Source organism: Petaurus breviceps, unplaced genomic scaffold (assembly GCF_028583685.1).
Source record: "Petaurus breviceps papuanus isolate PSGF00001 unplaced genomic scaffold, PetGlider_PUasm1.0 90681, whole genome shotgun sequence".
NCBI classification, from domain to species: domain Eukaryota; kingdom Metazoa; phylum Chordata; class Mammalia; order Diprotodontia; family Petauridae; genus Petaurus; species Petaurus breviceps.
In genome coordinates this window covers 2,454,491-2,474,289 of record NW_027187307.1, presented here as the reverse complement: position 1 = coordinate 2,474,289, position 19,799 = coordinate 2,454,491, and the positions used below count along the sequence as shown (strand labels likewise).

The window sequence follows — 19,799 nt, the reverse complement described above, 5'->3', positions numbered from 1 at the left end:
CTTTTTTCTTCCTTCTCTCTACTTGTTTCACATGGAGACTTCAGCTTCTACATGGGTTTAATTATCATCTCTATGCTACATATTCAGCCTTAGTCTTTCTCCCAGTCGATAATCCCCCATCCCCAATGGCTGACTGGATATTTCCACCTGGATGTCCTGTAGACATCTTAAACTCATCATTATACAAAACTTAACTCATGATTCCCCTCCCCTCTCTAAAATTTTCCTTCCTTCCAAACTTCCTGTTACTGTTGAGGGCACCACGGTCCTCCCATCCCCCCGACTCACAATCTGGCTGTTATTCAGGATTCCTCACTAGCTCTCTCTCACCCTCCATATCCAATGGGCTGCCCAAGCCTACTGATCTCACCTTTGCAATATTCCTCAAATACTCTCCTGTTTTCTCTTGTAACCCTGTCCCCACCCTGGTGCTTCACTTCCCACCTGGACTATTGCAATAGCTGCTGGGGGGCGGGGCGGGGCTGCCAGACTCAAGTCTCTCCCCAGTCCAATCCATCCTCCACTCCTTCCAAAAGCACAGATCCTACCACATCACCCTCCCCTACCCAATAAACTCCAGTGGCTCCCTATTACTTCCAGAATCAAATAATAATATCTAACATTTGTATAGTACCTACTACAAAGCACAATACTAAGTGCTTTGCAAAGATAATTTAATTGGTTCCTCATAACCAATCTGGGTGGCAAGTGATATTATCATCCCCACTTTACAGATGAGGAAACTGAGGTAAACAGAGGTTAAAGTGAATTGCCCAGGGGTGCACACCTACCAAATTTGAATTCAGGTCTTCCTGAGTCCAGGCTCAGGGTTCTATTCACTGTGCCACCTAGCTATCCTAAATATGAAGTCCTTTGGCTTTTAATGCCCTTTCTAACCTAGCTCCTTCCTACATTTACAACCTTCTTATCCCTCTTTCCCCCCACATACTCTTGCTGGCCTCCTTGCTGTTCCTTATACAAGATGTTCTGTCTCCTGACTCTGCCTTTTCATTGGCTATCCCCATGCCTAGAATGAATGCTCTCTCCTACTCCCCTTAGATTTATAACTTTGGGAAACTGATGAGGTAGTTAAGGTTAGTTAAGATAGTCTGCATTAAAACAACTACCACCAAACCTAATAAATAGATATTTGCCACTTCTGACAATGAAGGCTATATTCTGGACCAAGCTTCATCAGGTCCTCTGTGACTGCTTGGGGAAGAGAAAGCTTTCTGGTTATTTTGCTATCATCTTCTCACCCCCTTTCCAATAGGTCTAATTCGCATATGCTAATATGCACCAGCTCACCTCGTATATCGCCGTTGCTATTGGAGTCATCTGGTTTAGATTATTTGGGCATTGTTGATTCACTGGGCTGTGAGGACTGTGTTCCATAAGGTCAGTGACACACGTACCCTTGACCATCTTTTCTGAATTCTTCCCTAATCTCTCGAGCATGTCCATGTCCGAATTTATAGGACCCTGACAATCACCTCTAACATTTGTACGGGGAAATTCCATTTTCTAGATATTTCCACAGAAGTCCTAGTATATTAAAGATATTTATTTGTTAAACACATTGCTGGGCCAAGGAATTGTCAGGAGTTGCCTTTCGGTCCTCATTCTGTTTGCTTGAATTAATTTGAATTTTGGACAAAGCTTGGAAGGGCTTTCAGTGCTATTCAAATCTTCCAAGGAAACATAATTGAAAAGCCCCTTTGCGTGCATTGCTGTATCCCTTGGTAGGTAGCATTCCATTAAATACATATAATCTAGCAAAATGCAGTTTACCATTCCATTTAATCTCAGCAGCTCAATGACATATTATATATATTTAGGTCACTGGTTCCGAATTTCACTTACATTGACTGAGACTATTATGTTTTCCTCACTACGGGAGATGCCCCACAGATACTTCAGGGAAGCAGGCAGACAGGGGCAGACATCACGCCTGCCCGAGGGCTATAAAAAGCAATTCACCAAACCTGCCTTGCCCCACTTCATTTCACATCAGTTTCTCAAAGAAGCCTACTTCTGCCCGAAGGATTTCAGCGAGGCTCTCCCGGGTAGAGCCAAATTAGTCGCCATCGATTTGCATATTCATTCCAAGGGATTTTGGCCACTACTTCTGATTAGTTAATCCTTTCCTCTCCCCCCCACCCTCCCCCCCCCCCCCACCCCATACATTTCAAAGGATTCAGTAGGTTCAGAGACAGAAGGCACTTTAAGAGTGTCTGCTAGCCCGCCTCCTTCATTTCACTGAGGAGGAACCGAAGGGCCTAGACATTAAAGGACTTCGCTAAGCTCCCACACCAGGTCCTCCAAAGTCAAAGTCCCACCCTCCCTCCTGGGTACCACAAGGCCTCCTCCGGCACTTTCTCTTTAAATGTACGGAGTGCGGCTCCTCGAGAGAGTGAGGGACTAATGGGTGGCCTCAGCAAAGGGGGGGCGGGGAGGAAGGGAATAACTATGTATCAAGCGCCTGCTATGTGCGAGGCTCTGTGCTGTAGCAAACGTGAACTTTCTCATCTGTGGCTCTTGCAAATAGGAAGCATCCATTTATATATCCGCAATGTAAACGGACTCGCTCCAGTCCGGGTTGGTCCGCGTCCAGCCAGCAATCGGGGTGGGATAGGAATATGGACCCGGGACTTCAACTTTCCGTCCGAAAGAATAAGCTCAGCGGGCTGGCGCATAGAGCAGAGAGGCGCCTTTCTTTCTCGGAGCCGGTGCCAGGGGGCAGCAGGTGCTGGGGGCCCCACACTTGGCCGCGATCTCTCGTCCTTTTATCCGCGGGACGAGTCCCCCTAGCAGTTCCGGAGAGAAGAGAAGGAGGGGTGAGAGGGGCGGCCGAACCAGTTGGCCGCGGCGATCAGGGCTTTTCTGGCCGTGCCGCGCTTCTTTCCTTTCTGCTGTTGTTGACGACCCTTCTTCGAGCTCCCCCTCCCCCCGCCCCCGCTTTAGTCCACTGAGCTCACAGTGACCTCCAGCTTGCAGCTGTCATTTGCTTTTCCTGCCTGGGTATCCCCCTCGTCGTCCCCTCGACGCTCGCCTCCCCCCTGGGCAGCCCCCTTCTTCCTCCGGCTAGGGATGGGCGGGAGGACGCAGTTCTCACTGAAGCGCCCGGAACCCGTCACCGCCTCCTCTGCTCGATGAGGGCTGGTGCCCACCCCGAGCAGAGGAGCTGAGCCTTAGCATCCCTCCCCGCAGGAGCCCCGACCTGCCAGCAGCACGGCTGGCTCCTTTCGGGCATCCCCCTCTTCCCCACCCCATCCGGGAGGCAGTCTCTGCCCCGCCCCCTCCGCCCCCCTCCCCTCCCCCCCTCCCCCGCGCGCGCGCCCCCCGCCCTCCGGCGCCCGTCCGGCGCATGCGCACCCCCCGCGCTCCACACCCCACAGCCCCCGCTCGGCCAGGAGTATTGTAGCGGGGGCTCGTCGCTGTCGCTCTTTCTTTCTTTCTTTCTCTGTCTTTCTTCTCTCCGTCTTCTCTCTCCCTTCCGTCTGTCTGTGTCTTTCTTCTCTCTCTCTCCCTCCATACTCACACGCGCGCGCGCGCACACACACACACACAGACACACGCACACACACACACACACACACACACACACGCACGCACACACGAGCGACACTCGCCCGCTCGCTCCCAGGAACATGGCGGCGAGTCAGGGCAGCGGCGGCGGGGGCAGTCCGGCTCCCGGGCCCGTGGCCGCGGCGGGGGCGGGCCCGGGGGCGGGGGCGGGCCCGGGCCCGGGGTCGGCTCTCTTCAGCCAGCCCTTCTCGGGCGGGCCGCAGTGGCCCCCTGGGAGCCTGCAGCCCCCGCCGGCGGCCGGCCGGAGCCTGGACCGGGCCCTGGAGGAGGCGGGCACGTCGGGCATCCTGAGCCTCAGCGGCCGCAAGCTCCGCGACTTCCCGGGCTGCGGCTACGACCTGAGCGACACCACGCAAGCAGGTGCCAGGGGCCGGGCCGAGGGCGTGGCGGGGGCGCGGGCGCTTGCGGCTCGGGATTCGGGGCCCCCCAGCTTGGCACCCGGGTGGGCGAGAGCCGCCTCCCCCTCCCCCTTCCCCTCCCCGCCGTGCTTCTGCTGGGTGCCCAGGTCCGCGCTGGCCTCGGCGCCCCGGCGATGTCCCCTATTTTTGTTTGCTGTCCTAGAATATTCGGGGTTTCTTCATTGTCACAGGCGTCTCGCATCCCTCCAGCTCTCTCCTCCCTAGGACTAGGGATAACCGAGGGTGGCTGGTGCTGGGGAATTGGTGTAGCAAACGGAATCACGCCAGTTACTCACCGATGTTTGATTTGGGGGGAGCAGGACAATATGGGCTTGCTTATTTTGGGTTATACCAGAACCTTACAATTAAATCTATAAGGAGAAACCAAGCAAAACATGGCAAAATTTCAAAGAAAAAAAAGCCTTCCCCCAATGAAGTTACCGGGTTCAAATCAGACATTGTATGTTGTCCGTCAGCTAGCACTGATTAAGTACCTACTATTCGCTAGGTCCCGCGTTGATTGTTTTACAGACCTCAGAGCGACGCTGTAAATGTTAGGTGTTATCATTTTGGCTGAAAAGATAACTATTATATTCTCATTTAGCAGCGACCACCTAGTGTTCCCAGAATTCTTCGAATACTTATTTTCTGCTAATCCCTGCCATGTATTGCATTTTCTCTTGTGAACACACCCCTTTCTCCCTCTTCCTCCTCACGAGCTAGGGTTGATTATTTGCAAGTGTCTGATGAAAAGGTCCCTTGGCTTATTCTTTAGTTTTGTGGTCTGTTCCATTTTCTATGAAGAGTTAAATCACAGATGAAATTGCTTTAATTGTTTGGAAGTAGATATGGTGATTCTAAAGCATTTAGGCTTGACTGTGAATTTGCTGTTAATGAGAGAGCAGAAAAGACCATTTATTTGTAGAATAAGATTTCAGCGTGTTCAATGTCTGTAAATGCAGAAGATCCAGGTGTAATATGAGCTTACATTATCAAGGCTTTGCATTTTGTCCTCCAGACATCCCTATGAGACTGGTAGAACAAGAAGTGTTTTCCTGATTTTATGGCTGGTGAAACTAAGGCCCAGAGAACTTATTTGCCCAAATTCACATGGCAGAGTTTGAATTTGAACCCCATTCAACGAATAGAGTATGGGGCTCAAAGTCAGGAAGTTCAACTCGGACCTCAGACACTTACTGGCTGTGTGATCCTGCGCAAGTCACTTCACCCAGTTTCCCTTAGTTTCCTAATCTATAAAATGAGCTGGAGAAGGAAATGACAAACCAGTCCAGTATCTCTACTGAGAAAACCCCCAGAAAGGGGTCACAAAGACTGCAAATGGCAGAAACTTCTGAGTTCAAGTACACAGTTACTCCTGCTCCATGGTGCTAAAGTGGTCACCCAGAAGAGAAAACAAAGTAGAAGTGACCTTTTTTCCTTTTAGCCCTATAATTCTGTGATGAGGATCTTACTTGAAATCCCTTCTTAAGGACTGGCTACTTACTTTCAATTCATTCATGGAACAAACATTTGTGATTTAAGGGCTCCTCTGTGCAATACATCCTAAGCTATGGTGCCAGCCCTCAGTGATCTTAAAATCTAGTGGATGTCAAAACACATACACAGATAAATACAATGCAAATTGGACTAGAAGTACGTAAGGAGAATAAAAAGTGCTTTGAGATTAGATAAGGCAAAATATTTCAAACGTGGGGGAGTCAGGAAAGCCTTCATAAAAAGTGTTTATTGTTATCAAATTGACGTTTAGGGATGGCTATGTAGTTGGTAAAGCTTGCTCAATGTCTTCTTTCACATTAAATGCGCTGCCCAAACATCAGCTTTTTGTGATCATGTTGTTCTTTGTATTTGGTCCTGAGGATCCTTGAGGAACAAATTGTTCTGTACTACTTCATTACACAGAACTGAAAATAGTAACTTTCAGTGGTTCCCCATTACCTGTAGGATCAGGGTCAAACTTGGCCTGGTTATTGTGGACCTCCACCACCTAGAACTTTCTGACCTATCTTCCCTAATTGTGGCTCCCCTTTTCCAACCTCTGTTCCAGTCACACTCATTGATCCTCTCTAGAAAATTGTACAGATTGTTTTTTTTTCTTCTCTATTGTCCACCTGCCTGATTCGTACACACACTTTGCAGGTTTAGTTGCGACAATTCCAGTCAACAGTGAACTTTTCCTGTTTTGGACTCCCTATTTTATAGACTACGTATTTGGCTGTTATACTACCATTCTTGTTTTCTTTTTTCCCCCCACATAATATCACAGAATCAAGAATTTTGAGAGCTAGAAGAGAGCTTAGCTATCAGCTAGTCCTGTCTTTATGTTTGATTCCCATGACTAGATTGCACGCTCCTTGAAAGGGCCTGAATCTCCCCACCCCCCCTCCACCAGTGCTGTCCCTGCTCACAGAAGGCAGTGGATAAATGTTTGTGCCGTTATTGGCCTGACATATATGATTTTTCTGTTCATTTTGGATTCTTGGAATTGTACATACATTTAACAAACCAATTTAGTATTAGAAGCTTCCAAAATCCTGTTGTTATCTCCTTTCTAGGCAGTCATTTTCCAAGATTTATTAGAGAATTTAAAAGTCAAAATTAGGTATAGCAAACTTCACCTCTAGTCCAATTGATCCCTGAAAGGAATTACCACTATGAAATAACTAGTAAGTGCTCATTTGGCTCTCCTTGAAGACCCCCAAGGAAGGGGAATGGATCCTCTTTTAAGTCGGGCTGTTATGCTTTGGAGCAGCTCTGATGGTTTAAAAGATTTTTTTTTTTGCTTTATTTTTTAAAAAAATTATTTATTTACTTTTAGTTTACAACATTCAATTCCACAATCCCTAGAAGTTTTTTTATTGCCTGACATCAAGCCCAAATTGACCATTTGCAAGTGCCCCCCCCCCCCCAGACCATTGCTCATGGTTCTGCCATCTGGTGCCAAGCAGAACAAATCTAGTTCCTCTTCCGCGTGCCGTGCCAGCGCCTCGGATGTTTGGATACTGCTCTCAGGTCACTCTTCATTCTTCTCTTCTCCAGGGAAAACATCCCTAGTTCCTATAGATGCTTCTCATATGATACATATCCCTTCACCATCTTGGTTCCCTTCCTCTGGACAGCTTGTTGATGTCCTTCTTAAACTGTGGTACCCCCACATGGCACAGATGAAAACCTATGAAATCCTATTCTGTTAATTTGATTTTAAACTTTGGTTAATGTACATTTTTTATGTTGCCCAGGAAATATTTTGTTCCTGATGTTTTTACTTTTTGGATCTTTCTTGAACTTTTTTGCAAAATCTTATGTTGCCACCTATCCCCTCATTGCTATTTTGACTTCCCTTGGCTTCTGTGATACTGCTCTCTTCTGGGTCTCCTCTTATCTGTCTGCTGGCTCCCTCTTGGCCTCAGACACTGGGATTTTGTGACCCAAGGCAAATCACTTAACCTCTGTTTGCCTCAGTTTCCTCATCAAAATGGGGGGGGTAATAATGGCACCTACCTCCCAGAGTTGTTGTGATGCTCATGTGAAGTGATACGTTATTATAGATGCTGCTGCTGCTGCTAAGCCGAAATGTGCTTCTAGGTTCCATCCTAGGCTTCCCCCCCCATTCTTCTTCTCTCTCTACATTGTCTCCCTTTGCAGTTTCATCTATGCCCATGGCTTTAATCATCACACCTGTTTAGATGAATCCCAAATTGCAGCCTGATCTTTAATCTGAATGCCCAGCCTCACATTTCCACCTGCCTATAGTGTATGATATCGCCTCAAGTGTATCACTTGTGAAGCATTATCTTTACCCTAAAACCTACCCCCTTGCTTACCCTTACTTTAACCTTCCTGATTTCTTGTGATGGCTGTTACCTGTACTTCAAATCTCAGGTTCACCTTTGACTCTTTCACTCACCTACTATATCCCTTGACTGACTGTTGCTGTTTTGTCTATTCTTCCTGCACATTTTCTCTCCCATCCCCCTATTTCCACCTATATACATTGTTTCTAGTCCTATTTCGAGCCTTGACTTTAATAACTAACCCTCTTTCACCCTTTCTCCACTCTCTTCTTTCTCTTAACCCTTCTTATCATAAATACCAAAATCATTCTAATGTGCAGATCTGACCACATCACTCGGCTGCTCAAAACTGTTCTGTAATTCCCTTTAACCTCTAGGATAAAATGCAAACTCAGCCTGGATTTTAATGCCCTTCACAATTTAACTCCAATATAACCTCCTGGCTTTCTTTCATGCTAGACCTCTTCTTATGTTTTAGTCATTCTCTGACCTTGTCTTGGGGGATGGTCATACCCCATGCCTTGAACATATGCTTTCTGCATCATTGCCTAAGAAATCAGCTTCCTTCAAGGCCCAGCAAGTTGTTAGCTCCTCAAGCCTTCTCTTATCTCTTCAGCCAAAATGGATCTTCCCATCTTCAGATTTCCCAATAGCATTTTGCCTGGCCACCTCTTTACACCCATTACATTGTCTTGAATTATGTTTATTAAATTAAAAAATTAGATTTATTAAATCTAATTAAATTAGATTTAATTCAGTTTGATTTTATTTTTAGTTCTGAATTCTCACCTTTCCTCCGCCTCTCCTACTCATTGAGAAGACAAGAAAAAAAAACCTCATAGATTTTCAGATACTTGAGGGCAGGGGTTGAGTGTTTTTCATCATTATATTGCTAGCTCAGAAGCTTCATGGAACAGTGAATTGATTACGTGTTGCATTTAGAGCAAGAAAAACTGGGTTCAAATCCTGCCTTTTACACTAACTAGTTTCATGACCTCAATGAACAATCTCATGAAAATAGCTCCAGATCTCATATAACCATAAGAATCATCTACTGAGTTAGAGCCAGCATTGAGAGGTATTGATGAACACAGTGCCTTGTACACAATAAGTGCTTAGTAAACGTTTGTTGAGTTGGATTCTTTAATGTTCTTTTAGACTCTATGTCATGTTGGAAGGTGGCCTTTTAAGAACGCTTAATTTCATGAATGGTGGTGCCTGTGGCCTTTGCTTCTGTTCTATAACATTAACAAACTAGACCCATCTTTGTTCTTTGTAAATATTTGTTATAGCCTTTATTGTTAGTGTCTATGCAATTTCACAGGACCTCTTCAAATTGTTATCTTGTCATCTCTTTCTTTTTAGCAGTAATTCTTTCTTTTTCTTTCCCTTTTTCCATCCCTCCCCCATTCATAAGCCCAATTCCAATAGTGGTTAGCTTTAATCTGCCTTGTTTTTTTATGACTTGGCTAGGTTTGACTCTCCTTAAGCAGCCTGGTGGCCCTGCTGAATTGTTAGTGGTAGTAGGGTTGGACTTTAAAATGCTTTACATATATAATTTCATTTAATCTCACAATCACTTTGTGAAGTAGATGCTATTCCCATTTTACAGATGACGGAAATGAGACTTAGAGGCAAAGTGTTTAGGATCTCACAGGTAGGGTTTGAAATTAGACTTTCTGGACTCAGGTTTAGCCCTTTATCCCTTATACTCCCTGGTAAAAGATTTTCAGATAAGTTGAAAAAATCTATTTCATTTTACTCTAATTTTTTCATGGACCATATTCTCAAGAAGTTTTGCCTTTTGCCAACTTCTTTTTTGCTATAATTTAAAACTATTTTCTCTAGTTTTGGCATGCATACATCCTGTGTAAGTCATTTATAGCCTTCATATATTTGACTATATTTATTTTGCTCCATAATTTGTTTCTAGAATAAATATATCTGACTTTTTTGGTTGTCTTTTTTCCCCTGAGACAGTTGGGGTTAAGTGACTTGCCCAGGGTGACACAGCTAGTGTCAAGTGTCTGAGCTCACATTTGAACTCAGGTCCTCCTGACTCCAAGGCCCATGCTCTCTCCACTGTGCCTGCCACCTAGATGCCCCTAGATCTGACTTTTTCCACTGTTTTTATAGGACCTGTTTTCAAAGCCATTGGTCATTTTTGTTGGTCTTCTCTAGACCACTTATTCTGAAGATGTGGATACCAAACTGTTATTAAATATGAAAATAAAAAAGCTGTGATCAATCCTAAGGATAAGGAAGGAAGTATGACTTCCCTACGATGTCAAAATCCTGTTCAAATCACCTTGACTTAGGTTTTAGCTTGTGGTCTCCTCTTGCCCCAGCTCTTTTATGCTACATTTAAGCTTACCTAGATTGTGTGATCTGTAGTCTATTTTTATTCAAGTCTACCATTTTTTACTTTGTTTTTTGGCTCATATGCCTTTTCATAGGCCATCTGTCTAAATTATTGTAGCTGTTTCCTAATTGAAGTTTTACCAGTTCCTTATTTTAGAATATTAATAATCTTTATTATTATATATCTCTATTATAATCTAATTAGTAACCCCCCCCATCTTTCCACAAGGATGAACAATATTCCAGCAGCTAAGACACTGGCTAAACTCGGGCAATTCCAATACCGGACTGTTCATCCTTCCAGTTTAACAATGAGTAAGGTACTGGGGGGACCCCTCTACTTGTAATTTTGTGTAGACCATATCTTCTGATTTTTTTCAAAATAATATTAATGTAGGGCACAGAGTAGGGCATCATATTTTTGACTTAGGTTGAAGCAGACAGCCTGCCTGTGAATTATAACTCTCTTCCCTCCTCAGATGATAAATAATTTCACTTTACAACATACCTGATGAATGCTTATCCCCTCTCTGCACATCCATTACAAATGATGGGACAGCTTGCTCAGTTCTTATATTGAGCCAAAATCTGCCTCCTTGTAACTTCTCCCCACTGATCCTATAGGGTTAGCCAAATCTTGTTCACAAATTCCCATTTTACAAATTAAGAAACTGAGGGACATTGAGGGTAAGTTATTCACAGAGCTGGAAGTTGGTGATAGGTTAGTTTCTATCACACTATATTTACCTCCTGTTACTTCAGACTTCTTTCATTTGAAATGGTTTTCAGTCCCCTCAGCCATCCTGGTAGCTTTCCTCTGGATATGTTTCAGCTTATCAGTGGCCCTCTTAAAATGTGGCTTATAAGTCTTGCCTCTGACACATACTGACTGTGTGACCCTGGGCAAGTCACTTCAGTTCTCATTGCTGAAGACTACTAAGTATATCTTAAGACTGCAAACTGCAGAGCAGAAACAGATCTGTGTTGGTAGAGGGAGATTCCTTACTGGGCAGTCCTCTGCACCAAAATCACAGGTTCAGGAAAAATAGGCTCCTTAGGATGATATTAACATTTTTGGGTGACCACATCACACGACTGATTCTTCGCATTGCATCTCTCCCTCTCTCTCTCTCTCTGTTTCTGTCTCTCTCTCTCTTTCTTTCTCTCTGTCTCTCCATCCATCCATCCATCTATGGAGATACACACACACACAAATCTTGTTTCCCTTTTGAGGATAAAAAATTTGAGAATATACATCAGAATGTAACGTATATATGTAATAAGAATAGGCAGCAATTATAGCATTTTAAAGCTTGCAAAGCCCTTTACAGATCTCGTCCGGATATGGTTTGACTGTTTTAAGATACCTGTTCCTGTTCCTTTTGCTTTTGCTAACTTTGATAGCCTGTATATGGTGAGTACAGGTGAGAGAGATTCATTCTTTTTTTTAAGTGATGACCAATTTTTGATGGTTTTGGTTCCAGGGTATAGAAATAATTCAATTCTGCTTAATGTCTACTGTGTTAATGATAACATAGCTGATGATGACCAAAGTATGCTTTTGAACAATATTTGTATGTTGTCAGTGCAAAAGATTTTTTTGCTTAAAAAATAGCATTTGATTTTTATATGTGTATGTATAATTTTTTTTAAAAAAGTAATTGTTACTCCTTGTTCAGTTCTTTAATATAAATAAAATCCTACAAAACAAGGATAAAATATTAAGCCAAAGCCCTTGGCCTTAATTTTGTGTGTATATATACCTTTGCTATGTATAGCATGGTCACAGGGAGTTTTTCTGACCACGATCAGAACTCAGATTCATCCTCTACTTCAGGGGTTGACAAACTGTAGCTTGCAGACTGTGGCCTGAGGACCAGAAACACGTAGCAGCCGGTTTTGGGTCCAGTGACCTAAGAATAGTTTTTACATTTTAAATATAACGAAACTTTATTTAAAAATATAAAAACTATTCTTAGCTCAAGGGTTGAACAAAAAATACAGGTGGTATCTGGCCATAGTTTGCTGACTTCTGCTTTATTTAAAAGAAAAATAAGAAAGATTTCATCAGTCACTAAACATTTATTAACACCTACTGTGTACCAGGTACTGTGCTAAGCACTGGAACTAGAAAGAAAGGGAAAAGATAGTCCTTGCCCGAAAGGCATTTACGGTCTAATAGGGGAGACAACTTCCAATTAAATATATACAAACAGGCTATGTACAGTTTAAACTTGAAATAGTTAAGAGGGAAGGCACTAAGTGTCTATGGCATTCCCAACTGCTCTGCTCTCCCCCACCCCAGCCCCCAAAGGAGGACTTTCCAAAGGGAGGGTCAGACAATCATGTAACATGTGGCTTATTGAACCAGTCCAATGTGAATGAATAAATGAATGAATGAATGAACAAATCATTTATTAAGCACTTACTGTGTTCAAAAATCACCATAGTAAGAACTGGGGGTATACACAGCAAAGTCAGACAGACCCCCTTTGATTGTACAGCTGGTTCTCTTCTAGATCTGGATGCTCACTGACACAAATAGACATCTCTTTTTGATCCTTTCAAGCCATCTGATTGACTTGATGGTAAAGCATTTAACTAGAAGAAGCTTTTGGACAATTTAGTCTCAGTTTGGGGACATTATATGTTTCTCATCACTTGAAGAATGATTCATGTGAACGAATTATTCAAATGCAATTTTCCTTGAAGAGACTGATTGTCTTCGCATTTTTTTAGCAGTTTTCATAAATAATTTTATAGTGTTTTTAAAAACATGCACATGAAATGTTAGTTGTAACAGCTATATGAAAAAAGGAATACTACCTAAATGCTCATATACTTGGATGTGAGTGTGTGTGTGTGTGAGTGTGTGGGTGTATATTTGAGTGTGACTGAGTATGTGGTGTGTGTGTGTGTGTGATGCAGGTGAGTATTAATGTTCTGTAGCAGTAAGAGCAGTGGGCTGTTTAGTTCTGCCTCATCTTCCATTTAGTGGTGTGACTGGGTAGCTTACTTTGCCCCTCTGGGCTACATAGCCTCCTTATAGGTAAAATAAAGAAGTTGCATTAGGGTGTCTCCAGTGTATGTTTTAGCTTTGATATTTTACAGTTCTCATGTCTGCCCAATTCTTGATTGGCAGTTAGGTTGCATAGTGGATAGTGCCCTGGACTTGGAGTAAGACCTGAGTTCAAATCCTGATTCAGACATTTATTAATTGCCTGACCCTGGGCAAGTCATAACCTCTTTCAGCCTCAGTTTTCTCATCTATAAAATGAGGGGATTGAACTTGGTGGCCTCTTGTAGTTGCTTCTAGCTTTAAACCTATGATTCCCCTTCTATCCATTTTAGGAATTCCCATTGTTTTTAGGATCTTTCTAGTTGAATGTATTCCCAATCCCCACAAATTGAGTGTGATTTAGAACATTTTGTCTTCCTTCTGTACTGCATTTCAATCATTTTGGATACTGTGATCATTGTACTATCCTCCCAAGTCTGAAATCTGGGAATGATTTTTGACACTCACCTTTCTCCCCACAGCACCCAAGCTAATGGTTTTTTTCTTGTCACTGCTCGAACTATTTCTCGCATTCTTCTATCCTGAGTCTGGTTAACTTATTTTAATGGTATCCCAGTCGTCAGCCATTCTAGAACATCCTGTATATTGCAACTAAGATAATTTCTTAATGTCTACTATTTTCTTTTAATCTAGTTAGATTAGAGTTATCTAATTCTTGGAACTTAGTTATTTGGTCTCCCAACTAGAGGCAGCTATACGGCCCAGTAAATAAAAATGTTAGACCTCGATTTAGGAAAAAAGACATGAATTCACATTTGGCCTCAGATGCTTACTAACTCTCTGTGACATTAAGTAAGTCCCTTAGCCTCTGTTTGCCTCAGCCTTCTCAGATGTAAAATGGAGATGACAATAACACCACTTCATACTACTTCCTAGGGTTATGATGAGGGTCAGGTGAGCTAATATTGGTAAAGTGCTTAGCACTCTGCCTAGCACGTAGTAGATGCTTAATAAACCCTGCTTCCTTTCATTCCCTATCTTCCTCCCTTTCATTGATCACATTGGAAAGAACATGCTGAGGGGGCTAGAGAGAGGCCCTCCCCTACTACAAAGCCCTGCCCGCTGCTGGGAGAGGCAGGAGGTCCCAAAAGAAAAAAAAATCACTGAAAAAAGTCCCCAATGGCAGCTCTCTGGAATCATTTTGCATAGAAGCAGCGGGTTCTGCATACCTGTGTAGGGCATCACTGCATGGTAATCTGGGTTTCTATGTATTGAGAGGCATCAAGAAGAGTCTGAATTGTAATTGGTATGTTCGGTGTCAGAAGCTGGGCAAGTGCATAGCACATTTTACAATTTTACTCTGCCCACAGGGGTTATAGTTCACAGTCTTGGGACTTGAAGGGTTAAGCTCCATTTATTTGCAAAATTAATTCATAGGGAACTCCTCATTGCCAGAGCATTAGAGAAATGAAATAGTGCTAGTCTTCGGTTATAAGCTCTGTGATAGAAGTGTGATTTCGATATGCTTGATCAGGCCCAGAGCAAATGGTCAAAATGATAGAATAAAGTCTAGTTACATAGAGCCAGTGAGAAAAAGTGAAAGAAACTGCAGAAAAAACTGACCAGGTCGTGGAATGTACTTTGAGTATTTGAAGACACATTGTGTGCTTGGCTCTGTGAGGGCAGATAAAAGGATATGAGCTTCTTTTGGGGGAGGGGAAGTTTAGGTTGGAAGTTAGGCAGAACTGCACTTGGCAAAGGACACCGCATGCAGTGTTTCTAGCCTCTTTTATTCCTTGGCATCTGTGACCCAGACACAGTGGGGATGACACCGTGATCATTGGTCTCTGTGGACTTCCTTTTCTTGCCCTGATTTCCTAATGCTTTCATGCTCTGGCAGTCTGCTTCCTCCCCACCACCATCCCCTTCTGTCTACCTTCTTGGTCAAAAATTGGCAAAACAGAATAAGGAGACTCAGAAATGTCTGGCAATTGAAGACACCTATTTAGGGGCACCATGCATTGTATTAAGGGGAAGTTAGTTCAGTGTCATTATTCCAGGGCATGATGATCGCTGGTCCCAGGCAAAGTGAGGAGGTCTGGAAGTCGCTTTGCTCTCCTGTGTCCTCACTCCCTTTCTCCTTTTGGGTTCTTCCAGATTCACTAGTTTCCTCTGGTTGTCTGGAGTTCTTTATTGTCATCCTTCATCCAAGCCTGCCTTCTTCATGTTCCCCAGAGCACAAAACCACTTTTCCCAGTCACAAGTTCCATTTCCACCACTGAGTGACAGGAAAAAGGCAGTCTGACTATGTGATTAAAGGGTGTTACCCGGCTGCCCCTTGTTTATGCCTACCTCTTCCTTTTCCTACCAGGACAGAAGAACAGGAGGCTCTAAATTGACACCACACCAATTTCCGAACGATTTCTAATCTTTGCTGAAAAGTGTCTTTGGGACTTCTTCCTTTAGCCACACATTCTAGAGAGCAGAGTCTTGTGCAGCTGGTAAACAGTCCTGTGTCAATGTGTTCACCTCACATCCAGTCTAATACAGAAAGCATTTATTAAGTGACTCTTACTGTGGTCAAGGTACTGTGCTAAATGCTAGGGATGCAGAGACAAACACAGTGCAGCGCCTTCCCTCAAGAACCTCACACTCAGGAGGTCCATGAAGATGGATGAGAAAACAATGACATCTTTCTTTTCATTCACCTCTAATTGAAATTGAGCATTTCTGGCCATGACAAATGTTGTCAGTAAACCATAGGAGTATTGACAGTAGCGGTGACTGTGTCATCATTTGTGATGACAGACATTTTCATATCGAATGATAGTTGGAGCACATAGCTCATCATGTTGTTAGCCCTGCTCTGGAATCACTGTGCTTGTTAGCCCTTCTGCTGGATTACATGTGATCCCAGTCTTTGTGCCTTCAGAGAGATGTTCCTGGAATGGAACTGGCCACTTCTGGGGATCCATGACCCCCAAGAGGTTTAGAACAAGAACCTTTGTCTCAGGAGGATAAATATGTATTCATACAAATTGAGGAGGGAGGGTCAGAAAAGGCATATGAAGTAAGATTTAATGCTAGGAAGAGGTGGAAATGAGGAGGGCAGTGGAGGCCTCACACAGATGGGGGAAGGAATGCTGCATCTAGGGAACAGTTAGCTAGTAGGCAGACTTGGCTAGAGCGTTGAGGGTCTGAAGGGAAGTAATTTGTGTGGGCTAAGTCCGGAAAGATTGGCTGGAGCCGGATATGAAAGGACTTCAGAAGAGAAGTTGAAAAGTTTGCATTTTATTCTAGAGACAACAGGAAACCAATGAAGGAAGGCTCTTAGACAGGGGAGTAGTGATATGGTCAGCTTTGTGCTTCAGGAATAAACTTGGCAGCTGTGCTTGAATCCATAAGTCCAGTTAGGAATAGACTGTAATAGTCTAGGCCAGAGACGAGAATGGCCCAGACTTAGTGGTGGACCTTTAAGCAGAGAAAGGGGATGAGTACAAGAGACATTGTGGAGGCAGATTTGACAAAACTTGGCAACTGATTTGATATGAGAGGTGGGGGAGAGGGAGGACTGGAGGAGGCTTTGAACTCTGTCCTCCTTGGTGACTGAAAGATAGCAGAGATGGGGACATTGAGAGGGAAGTGGGTCTGGGGGGAGGAGAATGACTTCTGTGTGGAGATGGCCAGCAAGGTATTGGGCAGCGCTGGTGGTGAGGCATTCAGTAAAAGAGTGTGTAGATCAAGAGCCCTTAACCTGGGATCTAGTGAATTTGTTTTTAAAAAATATTTTTATAACAATATTTCAGTGTAATTGGGGTTTTTTTAATGAAATGCTTTATTAACTTCTAGTTTACATCATTCATTTCCGCAAGATTTTGAGTTACAAATTTTCTCCCCGTTTCCCCCCTACCCACCACCCGAAAATAATGATCCCACTGGATATCCCCTCCTCCAATCTGCTCTCGCCCATATCTTTTCCCTTAACCCCCTCTGACTTTCCAGTAGGGCATGGTGGATCTCTATGCCCCAGGGCCTGTATATCTTATTTCCCATTTACATGTAAAATAATATTGATAACAATATATATATGTATATATATCTTAAACATTTGATTTTAAAACTTTGAATTCCAGATTCATTCCCTTCCTCCCTTGTCACCCACCCTTACTGGGAAGATAAGCAATTCTGTATAGGTTGTACATGTGTAGCTATGGAAAACATTTCCATAGTAGATATATTGTAAAAGACTGACTATTCCCTTCCTCCTATCCCACCTCCCACTTGTTCTGTTCTCTACTTTGATCCCATCCCTTTTCAAAAGTGGGTGCTTCCAACTTCTTTCCCCCCGAGCCTTCCCTCCCTTCCATCATCCCCCTTCTCATCCCCTTCCCCCTACTCTCCTGTAAGGTGACATATGCTATTTAGTGTGTATGTCATTCCCTCCCTAAGCTAAATTCAATGAGAATAAGGTTGACCCATTTGAATTTTTTTTTGATAATACTTTGTATTTTGTACATTTCAAAACATTCTGAGAAGGGCTCCCTAGCCTTCACCAGCCTGGGCTTTCTGACACCCAGAATGTTAAGAACCCTTTCTGGACAGAGACGAGTCCTGGAGTTTTGCTTCCTAGGCTGTTCTATGCCATGTTCACCAATTTCCCATTTAGAAACAAATGGTACGGCTTTCTCGGTGGCATCTCAGGCTCCTTAAGTGTTTCCATACTGCTCTACCTTTTAGTTTCAACCTTGTTATGCACCTTAATCAACCACATGTTTTCCTGTGAAAAAGAGGCAAGCCAGGTTTTTTCCTACAAGTGCTGGCTTACCTCTACATATGTGGGTTATGTATACATTTGAGCAGCCTGGAAAAGGCAGAGGTGCAGAGACCTAACAGTTGACCTGTGTCCTCTGAAACCTAACTCGGTGTAGTATGTGAGCCTGTCACATGACCTATTGTCCCACCCCCAGCCTCAGCATTATCTAGAGGTACCACAGGAGAAGGGTGCATTGTGGGTGATCAGCAAGCCTTTCAGCACTTTGAGCTAAGAATGCAGCTGATTTGTTAGTCAGGGTTTCTTGGTGGAAAGGAAAAGCTGGTAGAATTGTTGGCAGATGACTGCCAATCATATGGCAGTTGGTGCTGGCTCTTTTCCTCTATGTGAAGGCCCCTCCTTTGATTGTGCCCAATAGCTACAGGGCTTTTCACACTGGTATATTACCCATGTCATTTGTGCTCTGGTTAGTAGCTGGGCCTTTTGCTTTTAGTATCAGGTTTTTTTTTAGCTGCTGCTTAGGCTATGTTGTTGTAACTGGTAATTGTGCCACATATTTCGATGTGGAATGATAACATTTCCTCTCTCCATGATGCCCCCATCATTGAGATTTTAGCTTATTATGGCATATCTTCAAAATTCAGTGATCCATGCATTTTATTTATCCAATGGTGCTTCTGTGCTATGGACTGACTTAATTATTTTTGCCTGATTGATAATATAATGACTTCCCAGGAGTACTCAGTCCAGAAGTCACCTGTCTTGGCAGTTGCCAAAGCCATGAACTTTTTCGAGGAGATTTTTTGTTTTTTATTGTATTTTATTTTATGCATTTCAAAACCTTTTGAGAAGGGCTCCCTAGGCTTTGCCAGCTTGGGGTCTCTGCTCCAGCAGCAGTTTCCATTACTTTAAAGATGCTCTCAACTGCAGTATCCACCGCTCTGGATGCTTCCCTCTCTTTGCTGTCACTCTTAACAGTTCTTCTAGATGAGAAAATATAGAAGGAAGTGAGACTTGAAAGGATATTAATCATGTACAGTAATTGCTTATTGTTTTCAAGTTAACAAGGGACATAAGACTATTTTTTTTTTGACATTGGAAAGCTGAACGTGTGATTAGGGTGATTAGGTTTTTTTCTTAAATATTTGATAGAATTTGTATAAAGTTCTAATGATACATACACAGGATTATACTGTGTATGAACCTGTTTAATAAACAAAAACATTTGCCTCATCATGAGAACCAAGTGTACAATTTATAGCATCTTTTTTATCACATATGTGGTAATACTAAATTCCTTAGATTGTTATTTTAAGTTTTTTCCAAGTATAGAGCTCAGAGTCTTTCATAGTATTGCTATTTTCCAAGATCCCAGAATGGTATTAGTGGGAATAGTGAGATGATGATGGGAGTGATCATGATATGTCCAGTATTTAATCTCTAGTGATGGAGACAGAATTGGGATTTCGGTATAGTTCAGTGCTTTTTCTGCTAGGCCAGGATTTCTCCAGTGTTTGCAGTTCACATCATTCCTAAGAACTTTTGGGAACAGACCCATGTGAAGAGACTGTTGAAAGTGATTGTTAGTGCTGCTCACTTGATAAGGTATTTAATTGCTGGGTAAAAATTGTTAAGTAACCTGAGAATTTCACTAGAACCATGTGTGTATTCAAGGGCTTTGTTTTTCTTTTTTTTAATTAAATTTTATATTTATTTTTAGTTTACATCATTCATTTCCACAATATTTTGAGTTACAAATTTTCTCCCTGTCTTTCCCCTACCCATCACCCCAAAACAGCTATCCCACTGTATATATATATATATATATATATATATATATATATATATAT

At 43.0% G+C, this 19,799-nt stretch overlaps 1 protein-coding gene across 1 annotated transcript in view; it reads left to right on the top strand.

The window, feature by feature from the left end:
- Nucleotides 1-3,393: 3,393 nt before the first annotated feature.
- The window catches only part of LRCH2 (leucine rich repeats and calponin homology domain containing 2), a 90,038-nt gene continuing 73,632 nt past the window's right edge, over nt 3,394-19,799 (top strand). The window contains exon 1 of the mRNA XM_069065210.1: nt 3,394-3,948. Coding sequence (XP_068921311.1) covers nt 3,651-3,948 — 298 coding nt within the window. The 5' untranslated portion in view covers nt 3,394-3,650. The remainder of the gene's footprint in view (nt 3,949-19,799) is intronic.